At 42.9% G+C, this 27,397-nt stretch overlaps 1 protein-coding gene across 11 annotated transcripts in view; it reads left to right on the top strand.

Moving 5' to 3' along the window:
- TNFRSF17 (TNF receptor superfamily member 17) overlaps positions 1 to 27,397 on the top strand; it is a 102,773-nt gene that overhangs the window by 47,008 nt on the left and 28,368 nt on the right. For 5 of the 11 annotated variants that reach the window (XM_072942186.1, XM_072942183.1, XM_072942179.1 and 2 more), the window contains one exon: positions 2,181 to 2,303. The exons of 1 other annotated variant lie outside the window; for it this stretch is intronic. In XM_072942186.1, coding sequence (XP_072798287.1) covers positions 2,181 to 2,303 — 123 coding nt within the window. Of the gene's footprint in view, positions 1 to 2,180; positions 2,304 to 9,000; positions 9,071 to 27,397 lie in introns of those variants that run through there. 5 more of the 11 variants (XM_072942185.1, XM_072942187.1, XM_072942184.1 and 2 more) reach the window with 3 other exon arrangements.

The raw sequence follows: 27,397 nt of genomic DNA, 5'->3' as shown, positions 1-27,397 counted from the left end.
GGATGGGGTGTAAAATTAAAAGGCCATCTAGCAGAGCTCCCCACTTTTGCCCCACCATCTACTCTCTGCACAAAAGCTGATGTTATCCTCAGTATTTCTCTTCTCTGTTTAAAATGCTGTGTGAGATGATCCCATCTCCTGAGACGAATGTCAACATCTTTCTCATGGCCTGTAAGGCCCTGCATCGCCTGGCTTTCTGCCACCTTTCTGATCTTGCCTGACCTTGCTCGTCCTTAAACCTGCCAAAAGTACAGCCACCTCAGGGCCTTTGCACTTGCTATTTCCTCCACTGGGAGGGCTTACACCTTACCTCCTACAGATCTCAACCTAAGAGATGACTTAGAAAGGCCTTCTCCTGAGTATTTATAACCGCCTAACATATGACTTATTTTACATGTTTATTTGTTCATTGCCTGCTCTGTGAAAGTGGAGACTTTTTGCATCGTGTCCCAGTTGCAATGATATAATAGAGCACTTCTTTGAAAAAACAGGGTAAATAATGTTTTTTAAATGACACACATACTTAAACTTTATAAATGTGCAGTCATTTGCCAAGCTCTTGAGGTAGGACCAGACCTTTTCTTCTATGACAGTGTCAGTTGTTGGACCCCCTCTGCCTGATTTGTGCAGAAGGACCTTTACTGGAAGGCTCTGTGGTGGTTGCTGAACTGGGGGAGCCTGGATCCCCAGCTGGGCCTGGGAATAGCAGAGGACCAAGACCCAGAAAACGGCAAGGACAGCCACTTGCCTCTAGCACAGTCTGGTCAGCACACCAGCATCCCCCTCACCTCTTCTCAAGACTCGGAATCCAGAGACAGAGCCGCTCCTTGGCCAAGTGCTCGTTACATCCCCAGCTGAAGTGGGCTGTGGACGGTGCTCTCTTGGGCCTGCTTCCCAGCAAGAAAAGGATTACTCACCCACCAAGGTGTTTCCCCAGGCAGAAATCGATGTGTTATTGCAAAGAAAGGATGGATGTGGGGTAGCCAAAAATAACAAATGCCAGCATGTGGACTCTGAACAACAGACACTTGTGACATGGACACAGCATGACAGATGCCAGGACACTTGTCCCCTGAGGCAAACTAGTAGATCACATTCTGATCTTTTTTGGTTTGCCATTCATTTAACAAATGTTGTTTTGCATATACCATTTTTAAGATTTAAATAGCATTAGCATGCCATCGGTCATCCACTGAAATCACTCTTGCTGATTACAAACCTTGCAAATAATAATAAGCCATAGAGACTGACTTTTGATTCACCCTGTACAGGGCAAGGTATGAGGAACAAGGTAAATCACCCAGTCATTTGTATATAAATAAATCAGGTTATTATAACCATCCATAAAGAGAAGTGTTGAGAATCTAAGTTTAAGAAGAGCCAGGGGAGGAAAGTAGATAGAACTTAATAGGAGTCCAACTTGGAGTTAGATAGACTTGGGTCTGAATCTTTCCACAGCATTTAGCTGTATGACCTTTGTCAAGTTCCTTAACTTCTCTGAGCCTTTTCCCTTAAAGCTCTTAGCCTATTGCTTGTGCTCAGAAAGTGGTAATATGTTAAGGAATATGACTGTGATGGTAACTCCTCTCTATTATTACTTAAGTTAACACAACAGAAAATAGATTTGAATTGTTGCAAGACTGATTTAGGCTACATGTAAGAAAAGATTTCCTGCTTGTTAGCATGCCCAAGTTAGAGACAGAGCAGGACCTGGGTTTCCAGGGGAACCAGGCAGGGCTACCTGGGGGGGTCCTTCAAAGATAGGGGCTGAAGGTAAGACCATGGGGGTGGCCTGGAAGGAAACCTCTGTCTGGCGGAAAATCTGAGTTTTATATAGGTGTTGGGCTGGGATCTATGTGGGCTTCAAGACCAACCCCCCCTCCAACCTCATTTCTCCAACTTCATCTCCTGCCTCTCGTCCCATCACAGGCTGCTCTCTACACTTCAGCTGCTCTGACCTCCTTTCTGATTCCCCTACCTGCCAAGCTTTTTTCTTCCTCAAGTCTTGTATTCTTACTGCTCCTTCTCCCTGAACCTCACATGACTGGCTGCTTCTCATCATTCACGTTTCAGAGATGTTACTTCCTTCTCAGAGAGATTCCCAATTGAAAATTGATACCCTCTCCTCCTCACTCTCTACCACATCACACTGACTTACAGTCAATCCTCATTATTTGCAGATTCTCCGTTTGCGAATTCGACTACTCGCTGGAATTTATTTGTAACCCTCAAATCAATACACGGAGCACTTCTGTGGTCATTCGCCGACATATACAGTGGCAAAAATGTCAGTCACCAGACATGTAAATTCCACGCTGAGCTGGAGAAAAGCCATCTTATTTCTTCTTTCTATTCTCGTATATTTTCAGCTAGGGTCCTCTTCGAGAGGAGACTGAGCACAAACTATCTGAATTGTCCCTTATCTGTGTCTTCTGCTTTTCTTTCTTACTATTTTTATTTTTTATTTTTACTGGAGGTCCTGGGGATTGAACCCAGGACCTCCTGCGTGCTCAGCATGCACTCTACCTCTGAGCTATAGCCTCCCCCTGTGTCTTCTGTTGATTATTGCTCATCTGCATGCGTCGGAAGTGGAGGTGCTCTGAGAGTTGTGGCCTTGGCTTCCACATTCAGTGTGTAGCAGGCACTTAATAAGTATGTGTCCTATTAATGAAGGGATGAATGAAAAGATCGGGCTGTCAGCACTCGGGAGGGAGGGTCAAGAGCTGGGAGAGTCCATTGATGGATGACTACAGAAGAGATGAAGTTATGTGTGTCAGTGTAGGACTCATGCAGACATAGCCTTTTCTGTGTTGCTGACGTGGCCAGGGACGGATGCTTGTGAGGCAGACTTCTGAGTGTTTACCGGACGCCCAGAATGCAGTGTGGAGTAGGTGGGGCAATAGCTGTATCATAGAGCAGCCATGGAATAGGCTGTTTTTGTGAGTCAGATGCCTTACTTGGTGTTGTGCTTCCATATTCAATCCACGCAACTACGCCAGTGAGGGTGGACTATCACCTAAAACAAGTGAAATAACTGGGCTAGGATCCTGGAGCTACCCAACGGCGGAGCTGAAATTCCAACCCAGGCCAGTCTGACCCCAAACCAGGACCCCGGCTTCAGTCCTCTCTTTTTTGTCACCTGCACTTACCATGTCTACTATCACTTACTTCACATTTTTTTCTTTAAACTGACAACCCTTTTAATCAAATTTATTTTCATAGGAGACTTTATTGGCTACAGTAAATAGAAAACGTGTCCCTTATCATGAGAAGAAAATAATTTTTTAATACATGCAAGTGAAATAAAATGTTCTTACATTTCGGCCAGCTACTGTTACCTGCTTGAAGTCCCACTTTCTCTTTGTTTGAAATGGAGGTTAGCAAGCCTTGGCGATCTGTTCGAGACAGAGTAGAATTCCCCCTGTGAATGTCTTCTTTACCTAATCCAAGGGTAATTGAATGGAGAATAATTGTCTCACTGTGTGACTCAATGATATTTAATTCCCATGCCTCTTGATCACACATAATCTTCTCATGTTCCTCCTAAAATTAATTCCTGTCCCACCCCAGGCTTTGGGAAACCGCTGCTGACCTTTACGGTCTTAGCCCTTGATGAGTTTCACTTCTGAAGAGCATGAGGAGGCAAAGTTGATGTTATGGAAAGTTGTAGAGGGAATTTAAAGAGCTAGAATTGCCAACGCCTTGAACTGACATCTGATCCAGTCCCTGAAAATAGTCCAAGGGAGCAGTAGCCCCAGACAATGAGTACTCTGCCGTGTTTGCTCTCTAGGGATGCATCCAAGTCATGATGCATGGCTTGAGAATGTTGATAAGGGTCATCAGAGGACATCAAAATTCATACGGAGGGCGCAGCAGGGCACTGGTGATTTTGAATGGCACCCAGTCCATAATAGGTGGACAGCCAATTTAGAATGTCTATGTAAAATTTCTATCTCCCGCTCTGAGACTTCCTGTGCAGACCTTTTGGGAAATCAGTCAATAATTTGATGTACAGAGAGGAAGTAAAGATACACCCAAATGAGCGAGAGCAGAAGGGGTGGGGGTGGTGTTGAGAGAAGCTGGAGAGTCTGTAGGATTCCCCGTGGAGTCTTAAGTGACAGGGTCTGATGTGAGAAGTGATACTGGAGGATAAGATGCATTTTTCTAAGACATATGAGACAGCCTGGGGTTTAAGTCAAGTGTGATCTTGTGACATCTCAGAATTGGTTGATAGCTTGGGTGGCTGAGGGGAGAGGTTGCTAGAGAGGCTTCGGGGAGAGAAGAAGGAGTGTGAGCGGTGAAAGCAGCCACACTGTCTCCTGCTTCTCTCTCTCCCCTGCTCTTCACCTTTAGTCATGTTTACAATCAACGTGCCTGCAGTTAAAAGGTGAGACAAGGAGACCCAAGGGATCTCTATGTTCCACTGTAATTTAATTATTCAGCACATAATACTCATCACTTATTATATGCCAGTCACTGTGCTGGGCAATGGGCAGTCTTAGACGACTAAGCCAAGTCCACGCTCCTAAGGGCTTCTTGGTTGTGGTAGAAACATGCTAATAATGATGAATAAGTGCACCTAGAATACAGTATAATTGTGAAGAGCAGTCGGCTTTGGATTAAACACACATGCCTGAGTTTGGTTCTGTTTAGCTGTGCAAGGTACTTTATTCTGTGCACCTCAACTTCCTTCCCTGTAAAATGGGCTTATTTGCGAGGCTTAAATGAATGAATCCAGGTAGAATTCTTGGCACAGAGCCTGGGACAGCAGAAGAGGTCCATAACTCAAAGCTAGTATTACTGATATTTTAATCAACAAAGTAAAAGGTGAAGTAGCCTAAAGGAGGGAACATATGGGTAGCTGGGGAGGCTTCCTGGAAGAGGTGGTGGTTTCTTAGTTGAGCTTTAAAGGCTGACTAGAAGTACTGCAGGGTGACGGCGCAGCAAGCATGCGAATGCACACTCCCTTATTAGGAGGCAGCAAGAGCACAGAAAGCAGTGACCCAGCGACATGAAGTAGGTTGCTTAAACTGGTTCACATAACCTGCTATTTTCATAATTACAGCTGTGTGGAAGCATATCATTTCTTCTACTTCCCAGCTCCCAGTTTCTAAGCCGTGTTTGCAGATGTCAATCTATAAGAGAATCACTCAGGGAATTAATGAAGAATGCAGTTGCCTGGGTTCTTGTCCCAGAGATTCTGGCTCTGCAGTTCTGGTGTGGGGCCCAGGATTCTGCTTTTCAAATAAGCATCCTAAGTCACTCGGTTGCCAGTGGTCCACTTTGAGAAACCCTATCTAGAGTTCTAGCTCTCAATTTGATAAATACTCAGCTAGATCTAAACTGTACACAGAGATGACACCCAAGTCCACGAGTGAAGATAAAGTGGAGTATAATTCAAAGTGGCTTTGACTATCTATTGAGAACTATCCTTTGAAGACCCACATACCAGGTCTAACTCTTAGCCCATTTTTCCATCAGCATTGGAAGTACTTGCTGTTTCTTAGTTCTATACTTGGCTTACTAGGGGCCCATGATGTACCAAAACATGCGTATCTCTAAACCGGCACAGTCCACTAGAACTTTCTGCAGTGATGGTAATGTTCTGTATCTATACTGTGGCTATTGAGTATTTGAAAGGTGGCTAAAGAGACTGAGGAACTGAAAATTTAAGTTAATTTAAATAGTGGGGGAGGGTATAGCTCAAGTGGTAGAGCACATGCTTAGCATGCATGAGGCCCTGGGTTCAATCCCCAGTATCTCCTCCAAAAATAAATAAATAAATAGACCTAATTGCCACCCACTACAAAAAAAAGTTTAAAAAAATTTTTAATAGTCACATGTGGCTACGGCTCTGGACAGCTGGGTTCTAAACCCTGGGACCATGCTGAGCATAAAGGGTGCTCCTTCTGTGGTGGGTCTGGGGACTGAGACGTCCTCGGGGGCCAGCAGGTATATGTCCCTCCTCCTGGGCTCACTCTCTGGGTTCTGTGCTCTTTGAAGAGAGTGGAAGGCAGAAACACCTGCATTATTTAAATGGTGATTCTCTTTCTCTCTCTCTTTCTCTTTTTCTCTCATATATGGTTGGATTTACCAAGTTCAATACATGTATAATATGACTCCACTGTGTAGCTTTTCAAAACATCCCCTCATGCCTCACAATCTGTTTTTTCTGTGACGTATACAAAATTTTAAAGGCCTACAGAATAGGAGAGAAACATTAGCAAATCATGTATCTGATGAGATTATATCCAGAATAGATGAAGAACTCCTATAATTCAGCAGCAGCAACAACAAAAACAACCCGATTAAAAAATAGGCAAAGAAAAAAAAATGAGCAAAGGACTTGAATAGAAATTTTTCGAAGAAGATAAACAAATGGTGAATAAGTATATGGAAAGATGCTCAGTATCACTAATCAATAGGGAAATGCCAATCAAAACCACAGTGAGAAACTACCTCACACCATGGCTACTATCAGACAAACAAACCAGCAAAACCAGAAAGTAACAAATGTTGGTGAGCACGTGGAGGAATTAGAACCCTTGTGCATTGCTGGTGGGAATGTGAAATGGCGTTGTTGCTATGGAAAATGGTGTGGTGATTCCTTAAAAATTAAACATAGAATTACCAAATGATCCAGTGATTCCCCTCCTAGGTATATATCCCAAAGAAGGGAAAGCAGGGTCACTAATAGATACTGTATACGCATATTCACAGCAGCATTATTCACAGTAGCCAAATGGTAGAAGCAACCAAGTGTCAACTGATGGATCAACTAAACATTATATATATATATATAAAATATATACACAATGACGTACTATTCAGCCTTAAAAAGGAAGGAAATTTTGACACATACTTCGACATGGATGAATCTTAAAGACATTATGCTAAGGGGAACCAGTGACAAAAGGACAAATGTTTATGATTCCATATATATGAAGTCCTTAGATTAGCTGGGGGAGGGAGGGATGGGGAGTTAATGTTTCAGGAGGATACAGTTTCAGTTTGAGTAGATGGAAAAGTTCTGAAGACAGATGGTGATGATTGTTGCACAACAAGGTGAAAGAAATGAATGCCACCAAAACTATATACTTAAAAACAGTTTAAGTCGTAATACTTGTTATGTATATTTTACTATAATTAAAAAAAAAACAGGCAGAAAGATCTTACACTACCTCCCCACTTTCTCCTAACGGGTAGCTTACATACTACTCCAAAAGGAAAAATCCTGAGAGTGAGTCCTAGAGGGAAATATCTCTGAAGACAGCTTCTCCAAGGTGGGGGAGGGAAGCCCTGGGGGAAGGGTAGAGAAATCCTAGTCTAAGAGTTCCTGGGACTTGATGTCCAGGCAGCTCACCTCTCCTAGCCTCTGTCCTTGGTGATCATGACTGATGTCCTTCCCAGGCAGGCAGAGTGCGTCACTGAAGCTGAAACTCCTTGAAAATAACACTGCTTAGAATGGTTGCTTCTAATACTGTTGATGGACAGCTTCCTACATAAATAATACATGCAAATCTTGAAGTGCAGCTCCCAGTCACAATGTAATAAATGCTTTGATGAATCAAATCATCCTTGTGGCAATAACCTCAATTGACACGATTATTATTCAGCTCTGTAAGTGAGGCTGAACATTTGATCCATTTGATGCATACGCCTACCTTCATTGGCTCCTAGGCTGTGCTCTGGCTTTCCTAGATTTTTTTTTTTAAGTCTTATCAGTTTCTTAGTGCTTATAGTAACTGTAAGGAGTATAATATGAACCACCCTACTTTTTACAAAAAGTATATCAGTATCTGTAAGAAAGAAAAATTTAGCTTAAACCGAGGAAGTAAAAATCTGTGTGGCTTTTCATCAGGCTGGAATAACAGAGGTAGACAAAGCCATTGTGAAGTGTCATAGCACCCCCTTTCTTTGAGTCAATATTGCCCTTTTATGCATTGAGAAAATTTGTTCTATAAAATCAATGACAACTGAAACTTTGGTGTTTAAAACTATGTCAGTAAGAACATCCCACTCTAAAGGTGAGGATCTAAGTAGCTTAGACTACTAAAACTGAGAGGCTGCCTCAATTTTCAACCCAGGCAGTGTCAGATAAGAGGTCTCTGAGCACAACAGGCTACGTCAGTCATAACCGTGGTTTCCAGGACCCGGGTCCACTTTGCTGTCCAAACCTGACTTTGACCCCTTTACTCACAGCCCTGCTTTGCTCTGAGCCTGCCAAAACCCCGCTTCATTTAGATGTCACCCAAGCTCTACTCTTTTCCTAAATTCTATAATAATGCTGGGTATTTTTGCCCCTTTGGTGAAACACCCATGGTTTCTCTGGTGTGCGGTCTCCCTTGCCTTGGGACTACGGATGTGTCCTACGTGACCCTGGGCTGATTGGGCTGAGACAATAAAAGCCTCAACTGAAAAAAAAAATTTGCCAATCAGGATTTAATTTGTGTGTGTGTGACCACAGGTAAAGCAGTTCTTGCAGGGTCTCTAAGTTGTAGAATATTCCCTACTCTTCGCGCATTTTAAAAATTTCATTCATTCATTTATTACTGAGGTTGAGTTGACATACAATATTATGTTAGTTTCGGGTCTACTACAGAGTGATTTTACATTTGTATACATGCTGGAATGACCACTGCAATAAGTCTAGTAATCATCTGCTCCCAGGCAAAAGCCGTTACAATAAGATTGACCCTATTCCCCGTGCTGTGTAGTGTGTTATACCCTCGTGGCTTATTTAGTTTATAACTGGAAGTTTGGACCTCTTAATCCTCCTCACCTATTTCACCCAACCCCTCCTCCCCAGCCCCTCAGGCAACCATCCATTTGTTCTCTGTATCTCTGAGTCTATTTCTGTTTGGGTCAGTTTGACCCAGAGCTTCAGATTCCAGGAATTTATTTTGTAGAATTAAGGAAGCTGAATTCTATTTCGTAGAATTAAGGAAATGGCTGAGACCCATTTGCCTTTTTCACAACACACCTTCTATTGAATTCCAGGAGGCCACCAGCAAGACTGAGCCACAAGGGGTAGTGATGTCTTCACGAGGTCCTAGTGGTCCAGGGTCTGGTGAGTTGGCTTTGTGTGTTATTGTCAAATCATTCAAAAACTGATTCACAGTTATGGAAATCTTAAGAACATGAGCTAGAAAGAAATGTAAGTTCATTTATGTACCTAGAGAAAATGTCACTGCTAAGATGACTGGAATCCTGGGCTGGCGTAATCAGCAAATTTCTGCTATACAGGAAGGTATACATGGGCATCATAAAGAATTTATGTTTTTTAGTTTGGCTTATTTCCCTTAGCAGAATATCCTCAAGGTTCATGCATGTTGTGGCATGCATCAGAATGTTCTTTCTTTTTAATGCTGAATAATATTCCATTGTGTAGAAAGACCATATTTTGCTTATCCATTTATCCATCAGTGGACATCTGGGTTGTTTCTACCTTTGGCTGTTGTGAATAAACATTTGGCTTTTGCTGTTAACATTGGTGTACAAACATCTGTTCGAGACTTTGCTTTCAATTCTTTTGTGTATATACTCAGAAATGGAGTTGCTGAGTCATGTAGTACTTCTGAGTTTAATTTTTGAGGAATCACCATACTTTTTTCCACAGTGTCTACACCATTTTACATTCCCACCAATAGTGCATAAGGGTTGCAATTTCTCAACATCTTCATTAACACTTGTTGTTTTCAGTCTTTTTTTTTTTAATCATAGCCATCCTAATGGGTGTGAAGTGGTATCTCATTGCAGTTTTGATTGCATTTCTTTAATGATTAGTGATGTTGAACATTTTTAAGTGTTTTTGGCCATTTGTGTGTGTTCTTTGGGAAAAATGTCTCTTCTTTATGCATCATGGTATCCAGTTCTGTAGCATCTTTTTTCACAGCTACATAGGACTCCATTGAATGGATGCTCTACTTTTGATTAGGCCAATTTCTCATGGTAGGTTGTTTTTTGCTATTTTAAACAACATGATGATGAACATTCCTGTAACTACATTTTTGAAGGCTTCTTTAATTCTACAAAATAAATTCCTAGATGTGAACTTCTGGGTAAAAGAATATATATATATATATTTTTTTTTTCCAGAGCCTTTCCATTCACATTGCCTAGTGCCTCAGAGCAGAATACTGCCTACACCACTGCCCACATTGTAAGAGAGAAATATATTGCAGTAGTTTAGTGTTCAGAAACACATTTTAAGCCTTTATCCGTTATAAATTATAATTATGTCCTACTTATTAGGGGTTTCAAATGCCTTTGTCAGATTAATCTGGCTGGTGGGTGCTAATCCTCGTGGCTATTCCTAAACATTACAATGTCACTAAGCTAATAACAGCAGCAGCATTCAACTCAGCAAGCTTGTGTCTCATTTCTAGCCAGGCGATTAGAGTCTCGTTTATAATTGTCTGGTGGAAAGCCTGGCTGATTTCCAATTAGCAACCCAGACAAATAGTGTTCATTTGAAAATTTTGTTTGTGTGTAATAAACTGAGTGTACACTGAGTGGTTCCATAATTCAGTTTCTAATTAACCATAAAATCACAGAATGATAATTTGCCTGATATTTTCTGATACTTCCTGGATAAATATTTGCACCCTTGTTAGTGAATATTTGTTTCTGAAGATACATTTGGTTTTTGTCTCTACTCGCCCATAGTTTTTCAGCCTTGAAGTCTTAGATGTGGCAGAGACACAGAAGACTTGTACGGATCTGGGCAGATATTCAAATGGGCAATGACTTTGTCTTTGTCCCAGTGCACTGGCTCTCACTTTTCTTGTGTCTCCATGACATTGATGTTATTCTGTTGCATCACCTGTCACGAATAGATGGTCCAGTCCTAGGAATGGAAGAGCATGAAAAATAATGATCTACAGTCAATTTAGATTCTGGTTGAATTCCGAGGTTGAACCCAAATTCCAGTGTATGCCCAATATTTATGTGTTTATTATATAACATGCCTCATGGCACTAATACATTATATATGTTATAAAACATACACAAAAATTAAAAAAGCATAAGACAGGAAAAAATAGCAGGAAAAATAATAGACTCAGAGAGATTTCGTTCCACCACATATCAACTTGGATAAGCAATCAAATCTGTGTATCAGGTTCATCTACAAAGATGGATGATGATGATGATGATGATATGATGATAATAATAATAATCATCATCATCATCATCATCATCTCCCTTTAAATGAGAAAATGAAAAATGCCTAGCATGCCCCAGGCATATAAGACTAGTTCCGCTGTAATATTAGCTATTATTATTGTTGGCATTATTATCATCATTGTTGTCAGGGTCCTCAGGATCTTCCTGCAGAAGCTTGCAGTAGAACACTTGAGAAGGAAGCGGTATAACAAGAACTACATTCGTGGAGATAAAGTTTGTTTCAGGTCTGTTAGTGCTATTTTGGGTGCTAGCTTCCCTGGGCCAAGGACGTTTGAACTCGTTTTGAATGTAATCAGGGCTCTCAATTCCTGTAAGGGATATGCCTTATCAACTCATAGTCTCCATGTGGGTTAAGTAGACTAGCTGAACCTATTGAGAGTTTAAACTCTGGTGCATTCACAGAGTAGGTGCTCAGTAAAGACCTGAATGCGTCCTGGGATTTAGTCATTGGTGCTTTGGGGCACACCATCACCATTTCATGTATTTCTCTCCCTTCCTTCCTGTTTTGGGTGACTTGCCCCTACTTTGGAATTACCCCCTTAATGTGCTTTCTGAAGTGGTGGCCCCACATGGTCATGTTTGTACCAGTTTACTCCACCTACTTGCTACTGATGGTTAGACTCAGGTGGACACCTGGCTCAGAAACTGCCGTTCCTCTAAGGAAGAATCCTTCCTGGCCTCTGCTAGCTTCTAGTGATAGACGGCAACTGTTGGCCTTCCCTGGCTTGTGGAAGCATCATCACCTGCTTCTACATGGCCTGCTCCCTGTGTGGCTATGTCTGAATTCCCTCTCTTTGTAAGGACACCAGTACTGGATTAGGGGCACCCCAATTACTTTATGTTAACCTGATTACATCAGCAAAGACCCATTTCCAAATAAGGTAACATCACAGGTACTGGGGGTTAGGGCTTCAATATATCTTATTCTAGGGGGACACAATTCAACCCCTGATGGGGGGTTGGTGCACGCTGCTCTTTTGGGTTGGGTGCTCCATAGGGGGACAGTTGACAGAGACCAGGGAAGGAGGGCTCCAAGAAGAACAGTCTGAGTATAGGACAGGGCCTGTGTCCTTCAGTAAGAAGAAGCTGGGTATGTCTGAGCAACAGCCAAGAGGACAGTATGGGTGGAATAGAGTTTGAGAAGGGGCTGAGTTCAAATAGGTCTAGGAGTAAGGGGCTCCAGCCTCCTTTATAGACCCTTCCCCTTGCACTCCATCCTTGCCATGGGGCAGTGCTGGCCCAGGACTACCAAAGCGCCCACGTTTTTAAGAGAGGTTAGAAACCTAGATTTTTAAAGTGTGAAACTGCTCAACTTTTTAGTGTTAATCACAAAATTGGTTTTAGGCTGTCAGTTTGCAGGATGGAGTTGGAGGAGTGGAGGGAGTCAGGGAAGGCGTCTCAGAGAAGTCTTTGGATGGTGAATATGAATGAAACACAAACGACAAGACAAAATGTGGAACGGGATGGCCCCGCTCCTCCATCCTCCCCCACCAGTGGCCTTTTCTCTTTTCCTTTTGTCTTATGAAGTCTGACATCATTTTTTCAAGTCTTCTCACTTGCCAGCTCTGTGATCATGGTTAAGTCATCTAGTCTCTCTGTACCTCAGTTTCCTCATCTGTGAAATGAGACAAGTCCCTTAACTTATCTGGGCCTCAGCTTCTGTTCTGAGAAATAAACTAGAGTGAGGGGAAGGGTGGAGGGCGGGGCAGAAGTTGTGAGATTAAGTGTCTGGCTCACAGTAAGTGGTTAATAAAACTAGTCCTTATGGTCCTCCACACCCTCCTCATTACACCACCCTCTACCAGCCTACCTGTGGGGGGTTCATCAGCCTCCCAGGCCCCAAATGGAGGGCAGCTGTCTGCAGCTCCGCAGCCCCACTCCTAGAGGCATTTAGGTGTAACCATGGGGACCTGGCACCCTTGGGCAGAGACATGTGGACGGATTTCTTAGCAGTTCCCACCGCTTGCCCTGTTTTCCTAGTGGCCTGGCAGTGGTCCCACCATCTCAGCCTAGTGGGCAAATGAATAACCAACCAACCAACCATTCCTGGTTGGGGAGGAAGGTGGGAATGCGGAATGGATGCCCAGTTACTCCTGTTGTTCTGTCTGGATGACACCCAGGCAGTGATTACAACTGTGTGCGCGCACACGCGTGCGTGTCGTCACTGAGGTGTGAGAGGAGGAACACCGAGGCCCAAGCACAGAGATGAGTGGAACCTGGGTGAAAAGCTTTCCAGTCATCAGGCACTCTTGGCTCTAATGCTTTGGAAAGCTTTATCTCCCTGATGGTTAATTTCATGGGTTACCTCAAGAGGGCACAGGGTGTCCAGATACTTGGTTCAGCATTATTCTGAATGTGTCTGTGAGAGCATTTCTGGATGAGGTTCACCTTTGAATCCATAGACTGAGTCCACTGGATTGCCCTCTGAAGTGTGTGTGTGTGTGTGTGTGTGGTGGTGGCGGGGGCGGGGAGGGGGGTGTCATCCAATCTGTTGGAGAACTGAGTAGAACAAAAAGGATAAGGAAGGGAGAATTTGCTCTCTCTGCCCAACTGCAAGCCGGGACATCTTTCTCTTCCTGCCATGGGACTTGGGACTCGGGACTCATGCTGGAATTTACACCATCAGCCCAACTGCGGACAACTGCAGACATCAACCTCCGTAATCACATGAGCCAATTCCTTACAATTAGCCGTTTTAAATTTTTAAATTTTATTTTTATGTTTTTTGATAATGTCCATTTATTTTTGTTTGTTTGGGCTTTTTTTTTTATGGAGGGAAGTAATTAGGTTTATTTGCTTATGAATATAGTTTTAAATGGAGGAACTGGAGATTGAACCCAGGAGACCCCTGTCTAATGCAACCACTTTCCCATCCTTGAGGCTTTTTTCCTTTCTCCCTGTCATGATCCAGAGAGAAATCTTCCAAATGAAATGAATCTGTAGCTGGTTTGGTTTGGGAATGGGAGCTCATTCATTCATCCATTTGCTCAACAGATCTGTATTGATTAAGTACCTGTTGATAGAGTTCCCTGCATCGTGCACTTCTTGGGGGAGGAGGTGCAAGTCACAGAGGATGCAGAGTACGTGGTACCCCTGGAATTGTACAGCTTGGCAGCCTCATGCCGCGTGCTGGGTTCTGGGGACACAGCACAACGGACCGCTTCCTGCCCTCCCAAGCTCACCCCGACCTGTCGGAAGGTGCTGGAAACCAGACCAGTTCACCAGTCCCAGACGCTTCTGGCCTAAACACAAGGAAAATGACCAGTTTTGAAGACAGGCAAAAGGCTTGCAATTTTAGGAGCCCGTAGGGAAATGTTTTCTGACCCTCTTTATGCCTCCCATTTGGGGTTGGAGGCCCCCTCTCTGCTACCATCTCGGTCTCTGCTTCCCTGATCACAGCACTTATCTTCCTGTTTGAATTTGCAAACGGAGAGTCCTGTTACCAGAACCCAGAGAAAGGAGCTATAGATGTTGGAGATGGCTGCTGGGCAAGAGCTGTGGCCTTTGGCAGAGGACTGCAGCCAACACGCGTGTCTTGGCAGGGCGGGAGCTGAGGATATTAATACCCTAGCCTCTTTCTTCTTGTGTACTATTCTGCTTGCCAGTGTCTTCCATTGGCTGAACCCAACTATAAGCAACAAGGCAGGGATCAACTACTGTTGATGTAGTCCACACGCATCGGCCTCCTGGGGCAGAAAGCACGGTAGAGGAAAAAGAGGATGATCTGGATGGATAAAGGGAAACCATTCAGCACAGGAAGCACCTCCAAATGTCCTCCACAACAGGGTGGAACTTTCCAACAGCCCAAAAGCTGGAGTGGGCCACCTGATGGAAGAGAATGGTGTTGTAGACAAGCTGGTGGGATCAGACATCAGCTGGGAGATTGGACATGACCATTAAAGTCCTTATTGAAGACTTTAAGAGATTAAATGATTCTGTGAAAGCATTGCCACCAGCTGCCCTTCTGCTTTATCCTTAGATGGGACAATCGTGATAGTAATAGTAACAGCGGCAACCGTAACTGCTAACGTGCAGTGGGCGCATGGTGTGAGAGTCGCTATGCTAAGCCATTTTCATGAATTACCATGTTTACTCCTCGTGGCAACCCTACGAGGTTGCTTTTTACTGATTCTGTTTTGTAGATGAGTCCACTGAAGCTTAGAAAAAAAGATCAGCAAGTCCCTGGAGGTCACACAAGTAGTAACTGTCAAAGCTGGGGTTTGAACCCAGGTTTCTGCAATGAGTAGGTGTAGCCAGAAAGCCAAGAAACAGTAGTAGTCTCGCAGTGAGAACGAGGAGGATTGTAGGCACCTCCTCTGAAAAGAATGACACCCTGCCCCCACCAGGAGTAGGCGTCTCTAAGAGTGGGACCTGGGGTCTGTCTCCAGTGTCTGGGTGCATGGGCTTCACTGGCTTCTGCAGCAGCTGAGGTCACCACTTTCAGTTCTTCCTGACACCTCACTAGAGCTCCGTCAGCTTTTCAGTCTCTGGCTGAGTCATCCATCAGCCAAATACACAAAATCCCCCTCCAGCTGGAGAAAGGAGAGCTATAAATAATGAAGTTGGGGTTCCGCCTGGAACCAGATTCTCATGGGAGAGGACACTGGTGACAGCCAAGTTCTGTCAGTCTTCCTCTTTGTTGACCTCCAGGCCTGGTTGCTGCTGATCCGTGTATCTTGGCAAACTGAATGGGAATGATGCTCTCCAGAGGCCTCCAACGTAGATCAGCAGACTCATTGTGCCTGTGGCCCATGGCAGAGCCAGGGCTCTTGTTTTTCAGAGAGGAAGGTAATGGCTTTAGGGCCACATGGCTCACAGTGAGGGGACATACTTTATGGTATGCATCTATAAAATGGAGATCATAATAGAACCCACGGCATAAGGCTGTAATGAGGGCTATAAAGGGTACCACGGAAGAAGCACGTCTAGCATAGTTCTTGGTACATAGTAGTCACTTGATAAGTGTTTGTTGAATGAAAATGCCTCATGATTGAATTCTAGAAGGAGCACTACTTTATTATTTTGTCCACTCTGTGTAACATACTTGATCAACTGATATTAAACACTTTCTCTACATGAATTGTGATAACCATCTGATTTACTCACTTTAGCCTACCGAAGTGGTAAATTACAATGATAGACTTTCTTGTGTTGAGCTATCTTTGCATTCTTGAGATATACCCTATTTCGTTGTGATAGACTATTTTCTTAATACATCATTGCATTTTGTTGGCTAATTTTCTATGTAGGATATTTTTCTTTCTTTCTTCCAGCTTTATTGAGGTATAATTGACAATTAAAAATTTATATACTTAAGATGTGCAACTTGATAATTTGATATATAGATACATCATGAAATAATCATTGCAATCAAACTAATTAATGTATTGACTTCACATATTTACCATCTGATTTTCATTTTAATGTTGTGAGGACACTTACAAGATACACCCTGTTAGCAAATTTCAAGTATACAATATTGTTAATCATACTCAATGTTGTACATTAGATCTCTAGAACTTACTCATGTTGCATAACTGAAACTTTGTACCCCTCGACCAACATCTCCTTATTTCTCCCTCCCCCAGCCCTTGCCTATCACTATTCTATTCTTTGCTTCCATGAGTTTGACTATTCTAGATTCCACATGTAAGTGAGATCATACAGTATTTGCCTTTTTGCATCTGTCTTATTTCACTTAGCATAATGTCCTCCAGGTTTATACACATCATTGCAAATGGCAGAATTTCCTTATTTTTAAAGCCTGATTTATATCCCATTGTGTAGATAGACACCACAGTTTTTGAATCAAGAAATAGAAAGCCTGTTCAGCCCAATAACAAATAGGGAGATTGACTCAGTAATTCAATTAAAAACTTCCCCACAGCTCTGTGGGAAACAGCCCTTCCTGTTCTTTACCCGCATCCACTCTGTGCTCAGTGTGTCTCATTCCCAGGTGACAATTAGTTGGCTAGAAATTTAAACTTTTCTGTAACTTTAACCTTAGATTGGATTATATTTTATTGTAATGTTTTGCACCCTTCTGTTTAAAATGCATAGTTGGGCTCTTTTTTATATTTTTTTAACCAAATAAGCTCTACCCTTTCCTCTTGTCTTTGGGGAATGTGGACCGATTTTCTTATTTAAGGTTTTGGGTTTTGTTTATTATATCCACTGTTCTTTAGCCAGAAATTCTCTGGTGATCTGAAGCAATGGGACTGAAGACCAATTTTTAAATTATGTGTTGGCAAGATGCCTTATATTTAAAAACAGAAAAAAAAAAAAAGAAAAGGAAAAATTGTGATTGTGATTTGCACCTGGCAAATTCAAGTTTAATTCAAGTTTTGCTTTTTGAAACTTTCTAGATTTTTTTCCCCCAAATATCTTTGATCCATGGTTGGTTGAATCCACCAATGAGGAAACTGTGGATCTGAAGGGCCAACTGTACTCCACTCACCAACCATAATGCACCTAGGGAAAATGCTCAGAGACTCACAGTCCTCCAGCTCAGGGTAAAGCAGAGATTGCCAATCCACCTGCCTCCCCAGGAAAGACAAGTAGTGGAAATGACTAAAGCCAGCTGAGCATTAGAAAAACAACCCAGGCTTGAGGATAAGTGGGAGGCTGTAGGAAGCAGTGGGGACTATGGAGAACTGGAGAGAAGATCTCCTCTCACCTCCCATCACCACCATGTGGGAATATGGGCCCAAAGCTGCCAGAGCTTTCTGTTTGTTAAAAGATGTTGGAAATCTGGGGGTTTATGTGAATTTGCCCAGTTTTAAATGCTGGCAATTAATTTTAGAGTATTAAACACAATGCAGCCAAACACAACATGTCTTGTGGCTGCAGATGATCCAAGGATGGCCAGGTCCAAGAGCCCCTTACTATGAAAAGAGACAAGACCAACGCATCTCCCTCATCAGGACCAAGAGCTCATAACAGAGATTCAACAGGTGGGATCCAGCTCCACCTCTGCCTAATTTGGGGTATGGTCTTGAGTCCCTCAGTTCCGCATGATGGACCTCAGGACCCTTCATCTATTGAAATGAGGGGTGGACCAGATGTCCTCAAAGAGCTCTTCATCTCTAATGTTCTAATTCCTTTAAGACTCTGCCCCAGAGAGAACCTAGGGGACAGTCTGTTTATTTTTGTAATTGTGGTAAAATACACATAACATATAATTTACCATTCGTGGCATTTCCATACATTTGTAACACTGTGCAACTATGATCACTGTCTAGCTTCAGAACATTTCATCACCCCAAATGATCTGTCTTTCATGTGCCTGACTTTCAAGGAAAAGTGGGCTTGTATCTGATCCTGAAATGTACTGCTTTAAGAAAAAAATCAAAAACCACTTGGTAGGTGAAATGTGAGAGAGAGGAGGAAGGGAAGGAGAGAGGAGCAAGTCACCGAGTACGAGGTGGTAGCTTAAGTCTCAAGGGCATACCCACGCCTCCAATGGATGCCAAAGGCCAGATGGGCTCCACTCTCCTGAGGTCTCAAAGGGGCCCTCACCACCAGCTGAGCACAGACAGAAGGCCCTTGCTGCCTTGGGCCCAGCTGTTATTTTCCACTCAAGTAAAAAGCACTGTATCCTATAGCCCACATCTAGAGCTTCCATCAGGGAAACCCCTTCCTATGTTCACAACTCTTCCTGTCCACAGACACCCCACTAAGATTAGATAGAAAGAGAAGTGGGTCCATGAGTTCCAGGGACTGGGTGGTTTCAGGGGACCCTCAGCTGCATCCGTTGAGAGGCTGATGGTTTTAAGGTCCTGCACATTGTAATGACAACAACGTCCAAGCCCTCCCCTTGGATGGGAAGTGAGAGCAGCCTGCCCTCAAGTCTTCCTTCCTCTCCCCAGGGTGCCTGTGTGGCCAGTCTCAGACTGAACTGACGAAACAAGGACTCTGAACAAGTTTGTTCCTGAAGTTAACTGTGCCCACTTGAAAGGCTAGACTTTTCTGAAATGATGTTTTTGATGTTGGTATGCTCTTTCTTTTATGAAATGGTGCTGAGAGTAGATGGACGCTTTTTAAAAATTTTTCTTTGGTTTTCCTTTGTTGTAATTTGGCAAGAGGAAAAGCTGACTTTGTCCTTCACCCAGATTTTTGGAAAATTCACAGATCTGAGAAACTGCAAATTCTGGTGAGACCCTGACTTACTTGTGATCAAGAGCAGCCCCCGAGCAGGAGGAACACATCTCGCTGCTGCTTTTAATTATTCTGATGATGGAACAATCAACCGTTCAAAAAGTAAAGAGAACAGTATAACAAACCCTCATATGCCATCACCTGGCTTCAAAAATGATCAATTATGGGCCAAGCTGTCTTTATTTTCACCCCTACCTCTTTCTTCCAGATGATTTTGAAACAAAACCAAGACATTGTATTATTCTGACTGTAAATATTTCAGTATGTATCTCTAAAAGGTAAGGACTCTTTTTGAGAAGATCTAACTGCAAAATAGTATCATACCAATTTTTTTTTAAATTGAGGTATAGTTGGTTCACAATATTGTCATTAGTTTCAAGTGTATAGCAAAGTGATTCAGTTATACATATTTTTTTTCCTGATTGTTTTCCATTATAGGTTATTACAAGATGTTGAATATAGTTCAGCAATATATATAGTTTTATGTAGACCAATAACTTTTTAATATCATCGAATGTCCTGTTAGAGATTCCCTGACACTCTCTTTCTCTCTCTCTCTTCCTATTTTAGTTTCTTCAAATCAGGATCTAAGAAGGTCTGTACATTGCAATTGGTTGATGTTTCTTAAGTGTCTTTTAATCTGCAGGTCCCCCCTCCATTTCTGTTTTTCCCCTTTCCAGTTTTTTTGATGAAGAATTAGGCCATTTGTCATTCGTCCTACAGAGTGCCTATGTAGAGGTGTTTCACATCCCCCATGGTCCTCTGTATTTCCTATTAATTGATAGTTCAATCTACAGGCTTCTTTACATTTAGGTTCAAGATTTTTGCCAAAAAATATTTCAGAAGTGGTGTCGAGTGTGTTTTCTTCAGAGGTACCCAGGACCAACTGTCCTTTCGTGGCGTTAATGATTCACCGGTTTGTGAGGAGGGAGTCTGTATTTCTATCTGGTGAGGTCGCTGGTGACCCATCTGCCCTGGTTTGCCTGGGCTTTCCCCAGTGTTAGAACCTTGAGTCCTGCATCCCAGGAAACCACTCCATCCCAGGGAAACGAGGTCAGTTGCTCTCCCTAGTTGAGGTTCCATGTTTTCAAGACATGATTCTTCCCATGGCCCCTCCTTTCCTTTGCCATACTGGGCAGAGAACTCAGAGACAAAATGTGGGTGACAGATGAGAGAGTGCAGGGGTGGGGCTGCCGTATTGAGCAGCCAGTCTTGGGTGTGGCTGACACCTTAGTGACTGCCTACCCAGCTTTTGTGTCTGCCTTCCTTGTGATCCCCTGACTTTTGTTTAGGTGGTGATCTCCACCCACGTCCCCTGTGCTTCAGAGGAGCTGACCACAGCCTCAGCTCCAGGGATAGGCTTTGTTTTTCCAGAACCAAGGCCCAGGCCAATCAGTGCATGCCATATCCCCAAGCCACAAGGGGTGGTTTACTGCTGGGGCATTTGGGAAAACATTCTCTCTCTTTTTCTAACATACTGTGAACCATTTCAAGTACACAATTGAATGCTTTTTAGTAAACTTACCTAGTTGGGCAACCATCACCACCTTACAGTTTTAGAACATTCTCATCACCCCAATAAGACCCCTCATGCCTACTGATAGTCAGTTCTAGTCCCACTCCAAGGCACAGGCAACCACTAACCTACTTTCTGTGTCTATGGATCTGCCTCTTCTGAACATTTTGTACAGGTGAAATCATACAATACATGGTCTTTTGTGAGTGACTTCTTTTACTTAGTATGTTTTCAAGGTTCACCCATGCAGCAGCATTATCAGTGCTCTGTTCATTTTTACTGCTCGGTAGTATCACGTTGTACGGGTGGATCATATGCTGTTTATCCATTCATCAGTTGATGGACATTTGGGTTTTTTTGTCTTCCTGGCTATTACGAATAATGCTGCTGTGAACATTCTCGTACTAGTCTTTTTATGTGGAGATAAATTTTCATTCTCTCAATTACAAACACCTAGGAAATTGATGAATCCTATGGTAAATGTATGTTTACATTTTTAATAAACTGCCAAACTGTTGTCCAAAGTGGCTGTACCATTTTATATTCCTACCAGAAGTGTACAAGGGTTCCTGTTTCTCCATATTCTCACCATTTGTTATTCTGTTTTTTTGATTATCGTCATCCTGGCAGATATGGAGTTGTATCTCATTGTGGATTTAATTTGCATTTCTGGGATGCTGAGTGTTGTTTAGCATCTTTTCATGAAACATTTCCTCACTCTTAGGAGCAAGGCATGGCGAAACAGCAGTCTCGTTTCTTCTAAACAGATGTGAGGCCCATGGCCTTTCCATTATTCTAGGACAAAGTGACTCAGAGGAGGGCAGAGCTCAAATCGCCACAAAGGAACAGCTTCAGAGCACGGGTGAAACAGTGCTCAAAGTCCATCGAACCTTCAAACTTCTTCAGTCACAGGAGCCAAAAAACCCTTTGTATTGTTTATGCCAACTTGACTTGGATTTTCTGTAACCTGCTTTTGATTGAGTGTTACGGAGAAAGGCACATTTCCTTGTCAATTCTGAGGCAAAGACCGAGCATTTGGAGTGAACTTTGCATGCTTGCTGAGGTGAGGACTAAGAACTCAATCCAAATAGTACAAAGGACTTAATATAGGAGAGCAAGTGACTCTAGCAGAGACATCAAGGAACAAGAATAAAGAAAGGTACAGAGAAGGGAATGAGCTAAATGTGGGAAGTTGGAGAAAAGAACACGAAACTGAGCCACATCACAGAATGTTATTCTAGGCCAAGCTAAGAAACGTATAATAGTTCCTTCGTGAGAACATACAAGAGATTAGTCAGGATGAATTCCATTGTATAGACTACATAATCCATCACGCGCCTTTCTATTTAAGTTATTAAATTTATAGAGTTTTCATTCCAGGGTATGGGTTCAGTCATTCTCCACTTATCCTTTCCTCATCTTAATAAAATCCCAATAGCCCAAATATTGGATAGAGATTGGATAAATAATACACAGGTGTTGGACAGGTAAAATGAGATGGAGAAAATTATACGACTTTAACAGCAAAATAAGAATCCCTTCTAAGGAGGGAGCTGTCTTGGTTGGTGAAGGTGACTAGATAAGTGCTTGGGTGAGAAAGTGCATCTCCACATCCATCTCAGACCGTAGGGTCATGCGGTACCAAGCCTTCAAAGGAAGTGAAAGCTACCTAAAAAAGAGCAAGAGAAGAAGCTGGCCTCCCATAGAGGGAGAGGATTGTGGGCAGATTTAGGAAAAGGAGAGGAGATAGAAAGCCAGTAAAATGGTAGAAGGCTATGCACTGTGGAATGGGACCACTCTCTACAATTTCCCCTAACACCTCCCCTTGATTGGCAATTGTGGAAACTGAAGAAGTTGAGTTCACATTGGGTTTGACATGGCGTGGGAAGAAACAGCACATAAACAAACCAGAACACTAGAGGCAGGGGACACTGTGAAAATGTAAACCTCCTGGGAAGAAGCAGAAGCCAAGGGGAGGACTTTGGGTTTCCACAGGCCCTGGGGTGCAGGACGGAAGGTGTTTCTAAGGCACTGTCATACTTCACTTAGATCTACTATGGCGGGAAGGTTCCTGGTGTCTGAATTACACACATGTCTGATCCAGGTGAACTCTTCTATAACCATTACAGTCAGTGGCTTGGGAGGTAGATGAATTCCTAGGAATAGGCAAGAAAAAGCAATAGAGTGCTCAAATAAACTGATGACTATTAGAGAAAATGAAGAGTCACCAAGATCTTCATCCCCCCAAATCCCATGTGCAGACAATTTTATCAGTGGATTCCACCAAGCTTTCAAGAAACTATTTGAGACAGGGAGAGAGAGAAAGTTCCCCAGATAGCATGAGACTGGCATAATCAAGAGATGATTTAAAGTGTATGGGAGGATGCGCATAGGTTATATGCAAACACGACACCGTTTTACATAAGGACTTGAGCATCCATGGATTTTGGTATCTCAGGGGGTCCTAGAACTAATCCCCCATGGATACTGAGGGATGACGGTACAGATGGTGCAGGACACACACCTGGAGCTCTGTGCGTATCACATCCTTTTCTGTTCCACCTACACTGTGGCCCCAGGATACTGTGGACTAGCTTTGGCTGAAGAATTTGTCTGTAGTGCCTTGCCTTTAAGAAATTTTTCCATTTTACAGATGGGGAAACTATAAGAGAAACAAATATAGGAATGTGTCCAAAGAAGAAACTCACTTGAAGGCACTGTCTAAGTGGATATGGGCTTAAAGTACTAGCTCTGTACAAAGGAATACTATTCAGCCACAAAAGGAACAAAGTTCTGATACATGCCACACATGGATGCACCTTCAAAACACCATGCCAACAAAAGGACACATTTTATATGATTTGACTGATATGAGGCATCTAGAAGGGGCAAATTCATCAAGACAGAAAGCAGAATAGAGGTTACCGGGGGCTGGGGGAAGGGGGGAATGGTGAGTTATTGTTTAATGCGTATAGAGTTTCTGTTGGAGGTGATGAAAAATTCTGGAAATAGTGATGATGGTTGTACAACATGGTGAATGTAATTAATGCCACTGAACTGTCCACTTAAAAATGGCTAAAATGGCACATTTCACATTGTATATGTTTTACCACAATAACTGCAATAAAGAAGTAATAGAAAAAGTGTTATCATCAACAGAAAGTCCCATTGTGGTATTGCTGCACCTCTGTCCTCCAGCAGTGGTACTAAATATGGAAGAAGGGGACCAACATTTTAAAAAAGTTCTGTTATCATCTAGGACACCACAGAAGGGTGGGTGGCCATTCTGTTCCTACTCTTAATACTGAGTAACTCCCACTCACTCCTCACCCGTCAGCTCACCTGTTGCTCCCCTATCCTTTGCACGCTCCACATTTTGCACTCACAGCACTTAGCCCAGTTGCAGTGTATCATCTTTCAGGGTGACAATCTGATTAATGTGTTTCCTCACTTGGCTGTAAGCATCACATCACAAGAGCAGGAATCGTGCCCGGGTTTTGGCTCAACATTATATCCCCAGAGCTTAGCCCAGGGCCTGGCACATAGTAGGCTCTCAACAAAGGTTTCATGAATAGAAGACTGGAAGTTTGTAAGGAAAGTATATGGGAGGTCAAAGTGTCACCAGGGAGGACACAAGTTCAGTATCTGCCGTGTTACCTGGATGGTACTTCCTCCGTGATTCATCCTGCTTACAGTCATTCTTCCTTTCTGGCTTGCCTTCACCAGAGTCTCTGCCGTTTGCAAACAAACAAACAAAAAAAAAAAAAAAAAAGGAAAAAAACCCTTCCATTATGTAACCTTCCTGAGCCTCGGTTTCCTCATCTGTAAAATAGAAGTAGTAACAGTACCTTACATCTCTTCATTTTAAAAAGGATTACATCAATGTACTCAGTCAGCGTTCACTGAGATATTGATGATGAAGAGGAGAGGGAAACGGAGGAGGAAGTTGGTCCCGTGTGTATTTCCAATGGCTTCTGTAACAAATTACCACAAAGTTAATGGCTTTAAACAACCAAATTTACTCTCTTATAGCTGTGGCGATCGGAAGTCCAAGTTAGGTCAGCAGGGCTGCATTCCTTCTAGGGTCTCTGGAGGAGGATCTGTTTCCTTGCCTTTTCTAGCTTCCAAAGGCTGCCCACATTCCTTGACTCGTGGTTCCCCCGTCCCTCCAACCTCTGATCCGGTTTTCACCTCTCCTTCTCTGACTCTGACCCTCCTGCCGCTCTTATGAGGACCCTTGTGACTGCATAGAGCCCATCTGGATAATCCACAATAATCTCCTCATCTCAAAATCCTTAGATGAATCTGCAAATAATCTGCCTGTGCCTTTTGCCATGTAAGGTGACATTTAACAGGCTCTGGGGACTAGGATGTGGATTTCTTTGGAGGGCTGTTACTCAGCCTACTGCTCCACGTGTCCAGAGTTTTGGTTAATAACTATTTATGTGGAAGATTCCAAGAATAATAACTGATCTTCCCTGCCTTCAATGTTTATTGTACTGTTGGGGAAACAAAATATTTACCCAGTCCACAAAGCCCCAGGCAGCATGGCCAATGCTGCTACAGGAGGTAAAGAGGATGTTTTAAGAAGATGAAGATGAATAGAGTTCCTTTGTTTCCCCGGGGTACCTCCTCTCCTCAGAGCTGTAGCTCACAGCCTTGTAGACTGTGCCGTTCCAAACCCAGGAGGACTACCTTGCCAGGAACGACAGTTTGAATGTTGTTTCCTGGAGGTGTGTGATGCACCTTCCTGCCTTCTCACAAGAAGTGGGACGCTTTGGGAAAGGCAAGGCGGAATCGCTTCCCTAGATCAGCAGACTTCTTTGCTTTCTACTTTCATAGATTCCCATGGTCTAAATGTGTTTCTCCTGAATTCATATATTGAAATAGGATTAGGACCCCTAAATGAGATGATATTAGGGGGTGAGGTGCTTAAGTCATGAGGGTGAGCCTTTGTGAAGGGGATTAGTGCCCTTATGAAAGAGGCACCAGAAAGCTCCCTTGTCCCCTTCTGCCTTGTGAGGACGCAGCAAGAAGCCTGCAACCTGGAATCACCTTCACCTGCACATTCTGGCGCCCGATCTTGGAATTCCAGCCTCTAGTCTTGTGAGCAATACATTTCCATTGTTTATAAAGCACCTAGTGTTTGGTCTGTTGTTCAACAGTCTGAATGGACTGAGACACTGTCGATTTCGTAAATTTCATTGGGACTCTAGGGAGAAAGTTCTCAGCGTTAGTTCTGGCTTAGGGTCTGGCAGATAAATTGATGATAAAGGGGTGAGGGGTAGGGGAAAAGGCCTGTCCCCCTCCTCCAACTTCCCAGAGCCCGGGAGAAACTGTATCGGTTAAAAACGGGACAGGATGGTCCAAAGAACAGGAAATCAACTACTACTGCGTTGTGATACAGTGTGAGTTGCTCCTGGGAAGCACGAACCATGCCCATCTTTCATCAAGATAGTAAAGCACCATTGCCAACAGCAGTTAGAACAGTCTGAGCAATTTACTTGAGGTATCTACAAGGGAGACCTACCACTACTACCACTACGGCCAAGTAGATTTTGCCCAGCCTGCCAGCCTTCAGGTAATTGACTCTGGGTCTGGCCTGAGGCTGGAATGAGTTGAGTCGTTCATTGGTGAGTTCTTAGCTTTTCAGCTGCATCTGTCCTGGGACCTGGTCCATGAACTCTGCTTTCCCAGTATGAAAACTGTCTCAGTAAGGATTACTCCGTGTATCGCGTGAGCAATGTGACAAATACAAAGGTCTTAACATTCACTTATACACTGAATCATTTTAAAAATAGCTTTACTGAGATATAATTCACATACAAACCAATTCACACATTTGAACAATTCACTCTCTTGATATAGTCAGAGTTGGGCAATCCTCATTGCACTTTTAGAACATTTCCTTCATCTCCGAACGAAACCCTGTGCTCCTTAGCCGTCAAAATCATGAATGTGTGGTCCTTTGTGACTGGCTTCTTTCACTGAACATGTTTTCATAGTCCATCCATGTTGTACTTCATTCCTTTTTATAAGCTGACTAATATTCTAGTGTATGGAAGTACATACTGTTTTCATGTATATATTTATATACATGCACACATATGCTATTTTGCTTATCCATTCTTCAGTGGATGGACATTTGGGTTATTTCATTCGGCTAAGAACAGAGAGTAAGGGTAGTTTATAAAACAATGCTGCTATGAACATTTGTGTACAAGTTTTTGTGTGGACATATATTTTCAATTCTTTTTTTAAATTATTTTTCATTGACTTAGTCAATTTACAATGTTAGTTTCAGGTGTACAGCAAAATGACTCAGTTATACATACACATACATATGTATTTTTTTCCAGATTCTTTTCCACTGTAGCTCATTACAAGAAATTGAATATAGTTCCCTGTACTCTACAGTAGGTCCTTGTTGTTTATCTGTTTTACATATAGTCATGTGTAACTGTTAATCCCAAACTCCTAATCTATCCCTAGCCCCGCTCCCCAGTTTGTTTTCTATGTCCGTGAGTCTACTTGTGG

Source organism: Vicugna pacos, chromosome 18 (genome assembly GCF_048564905.1).
Source record: "Vicugna pacos chromosome 18, VicPac4, whole genome shotgun sequence".
Lineage (NCBI taxonomy): Eukaryota > Metazoa > Chordata > Mammalia > Artiodactyla > Camelidae > Vicugna > Vicugna pacos.
The sequence above is the reverse complement of the archived record's forward strand: the minus strand, read 5'-3'. Positions and strand labels throughout refer to the sequence as shown.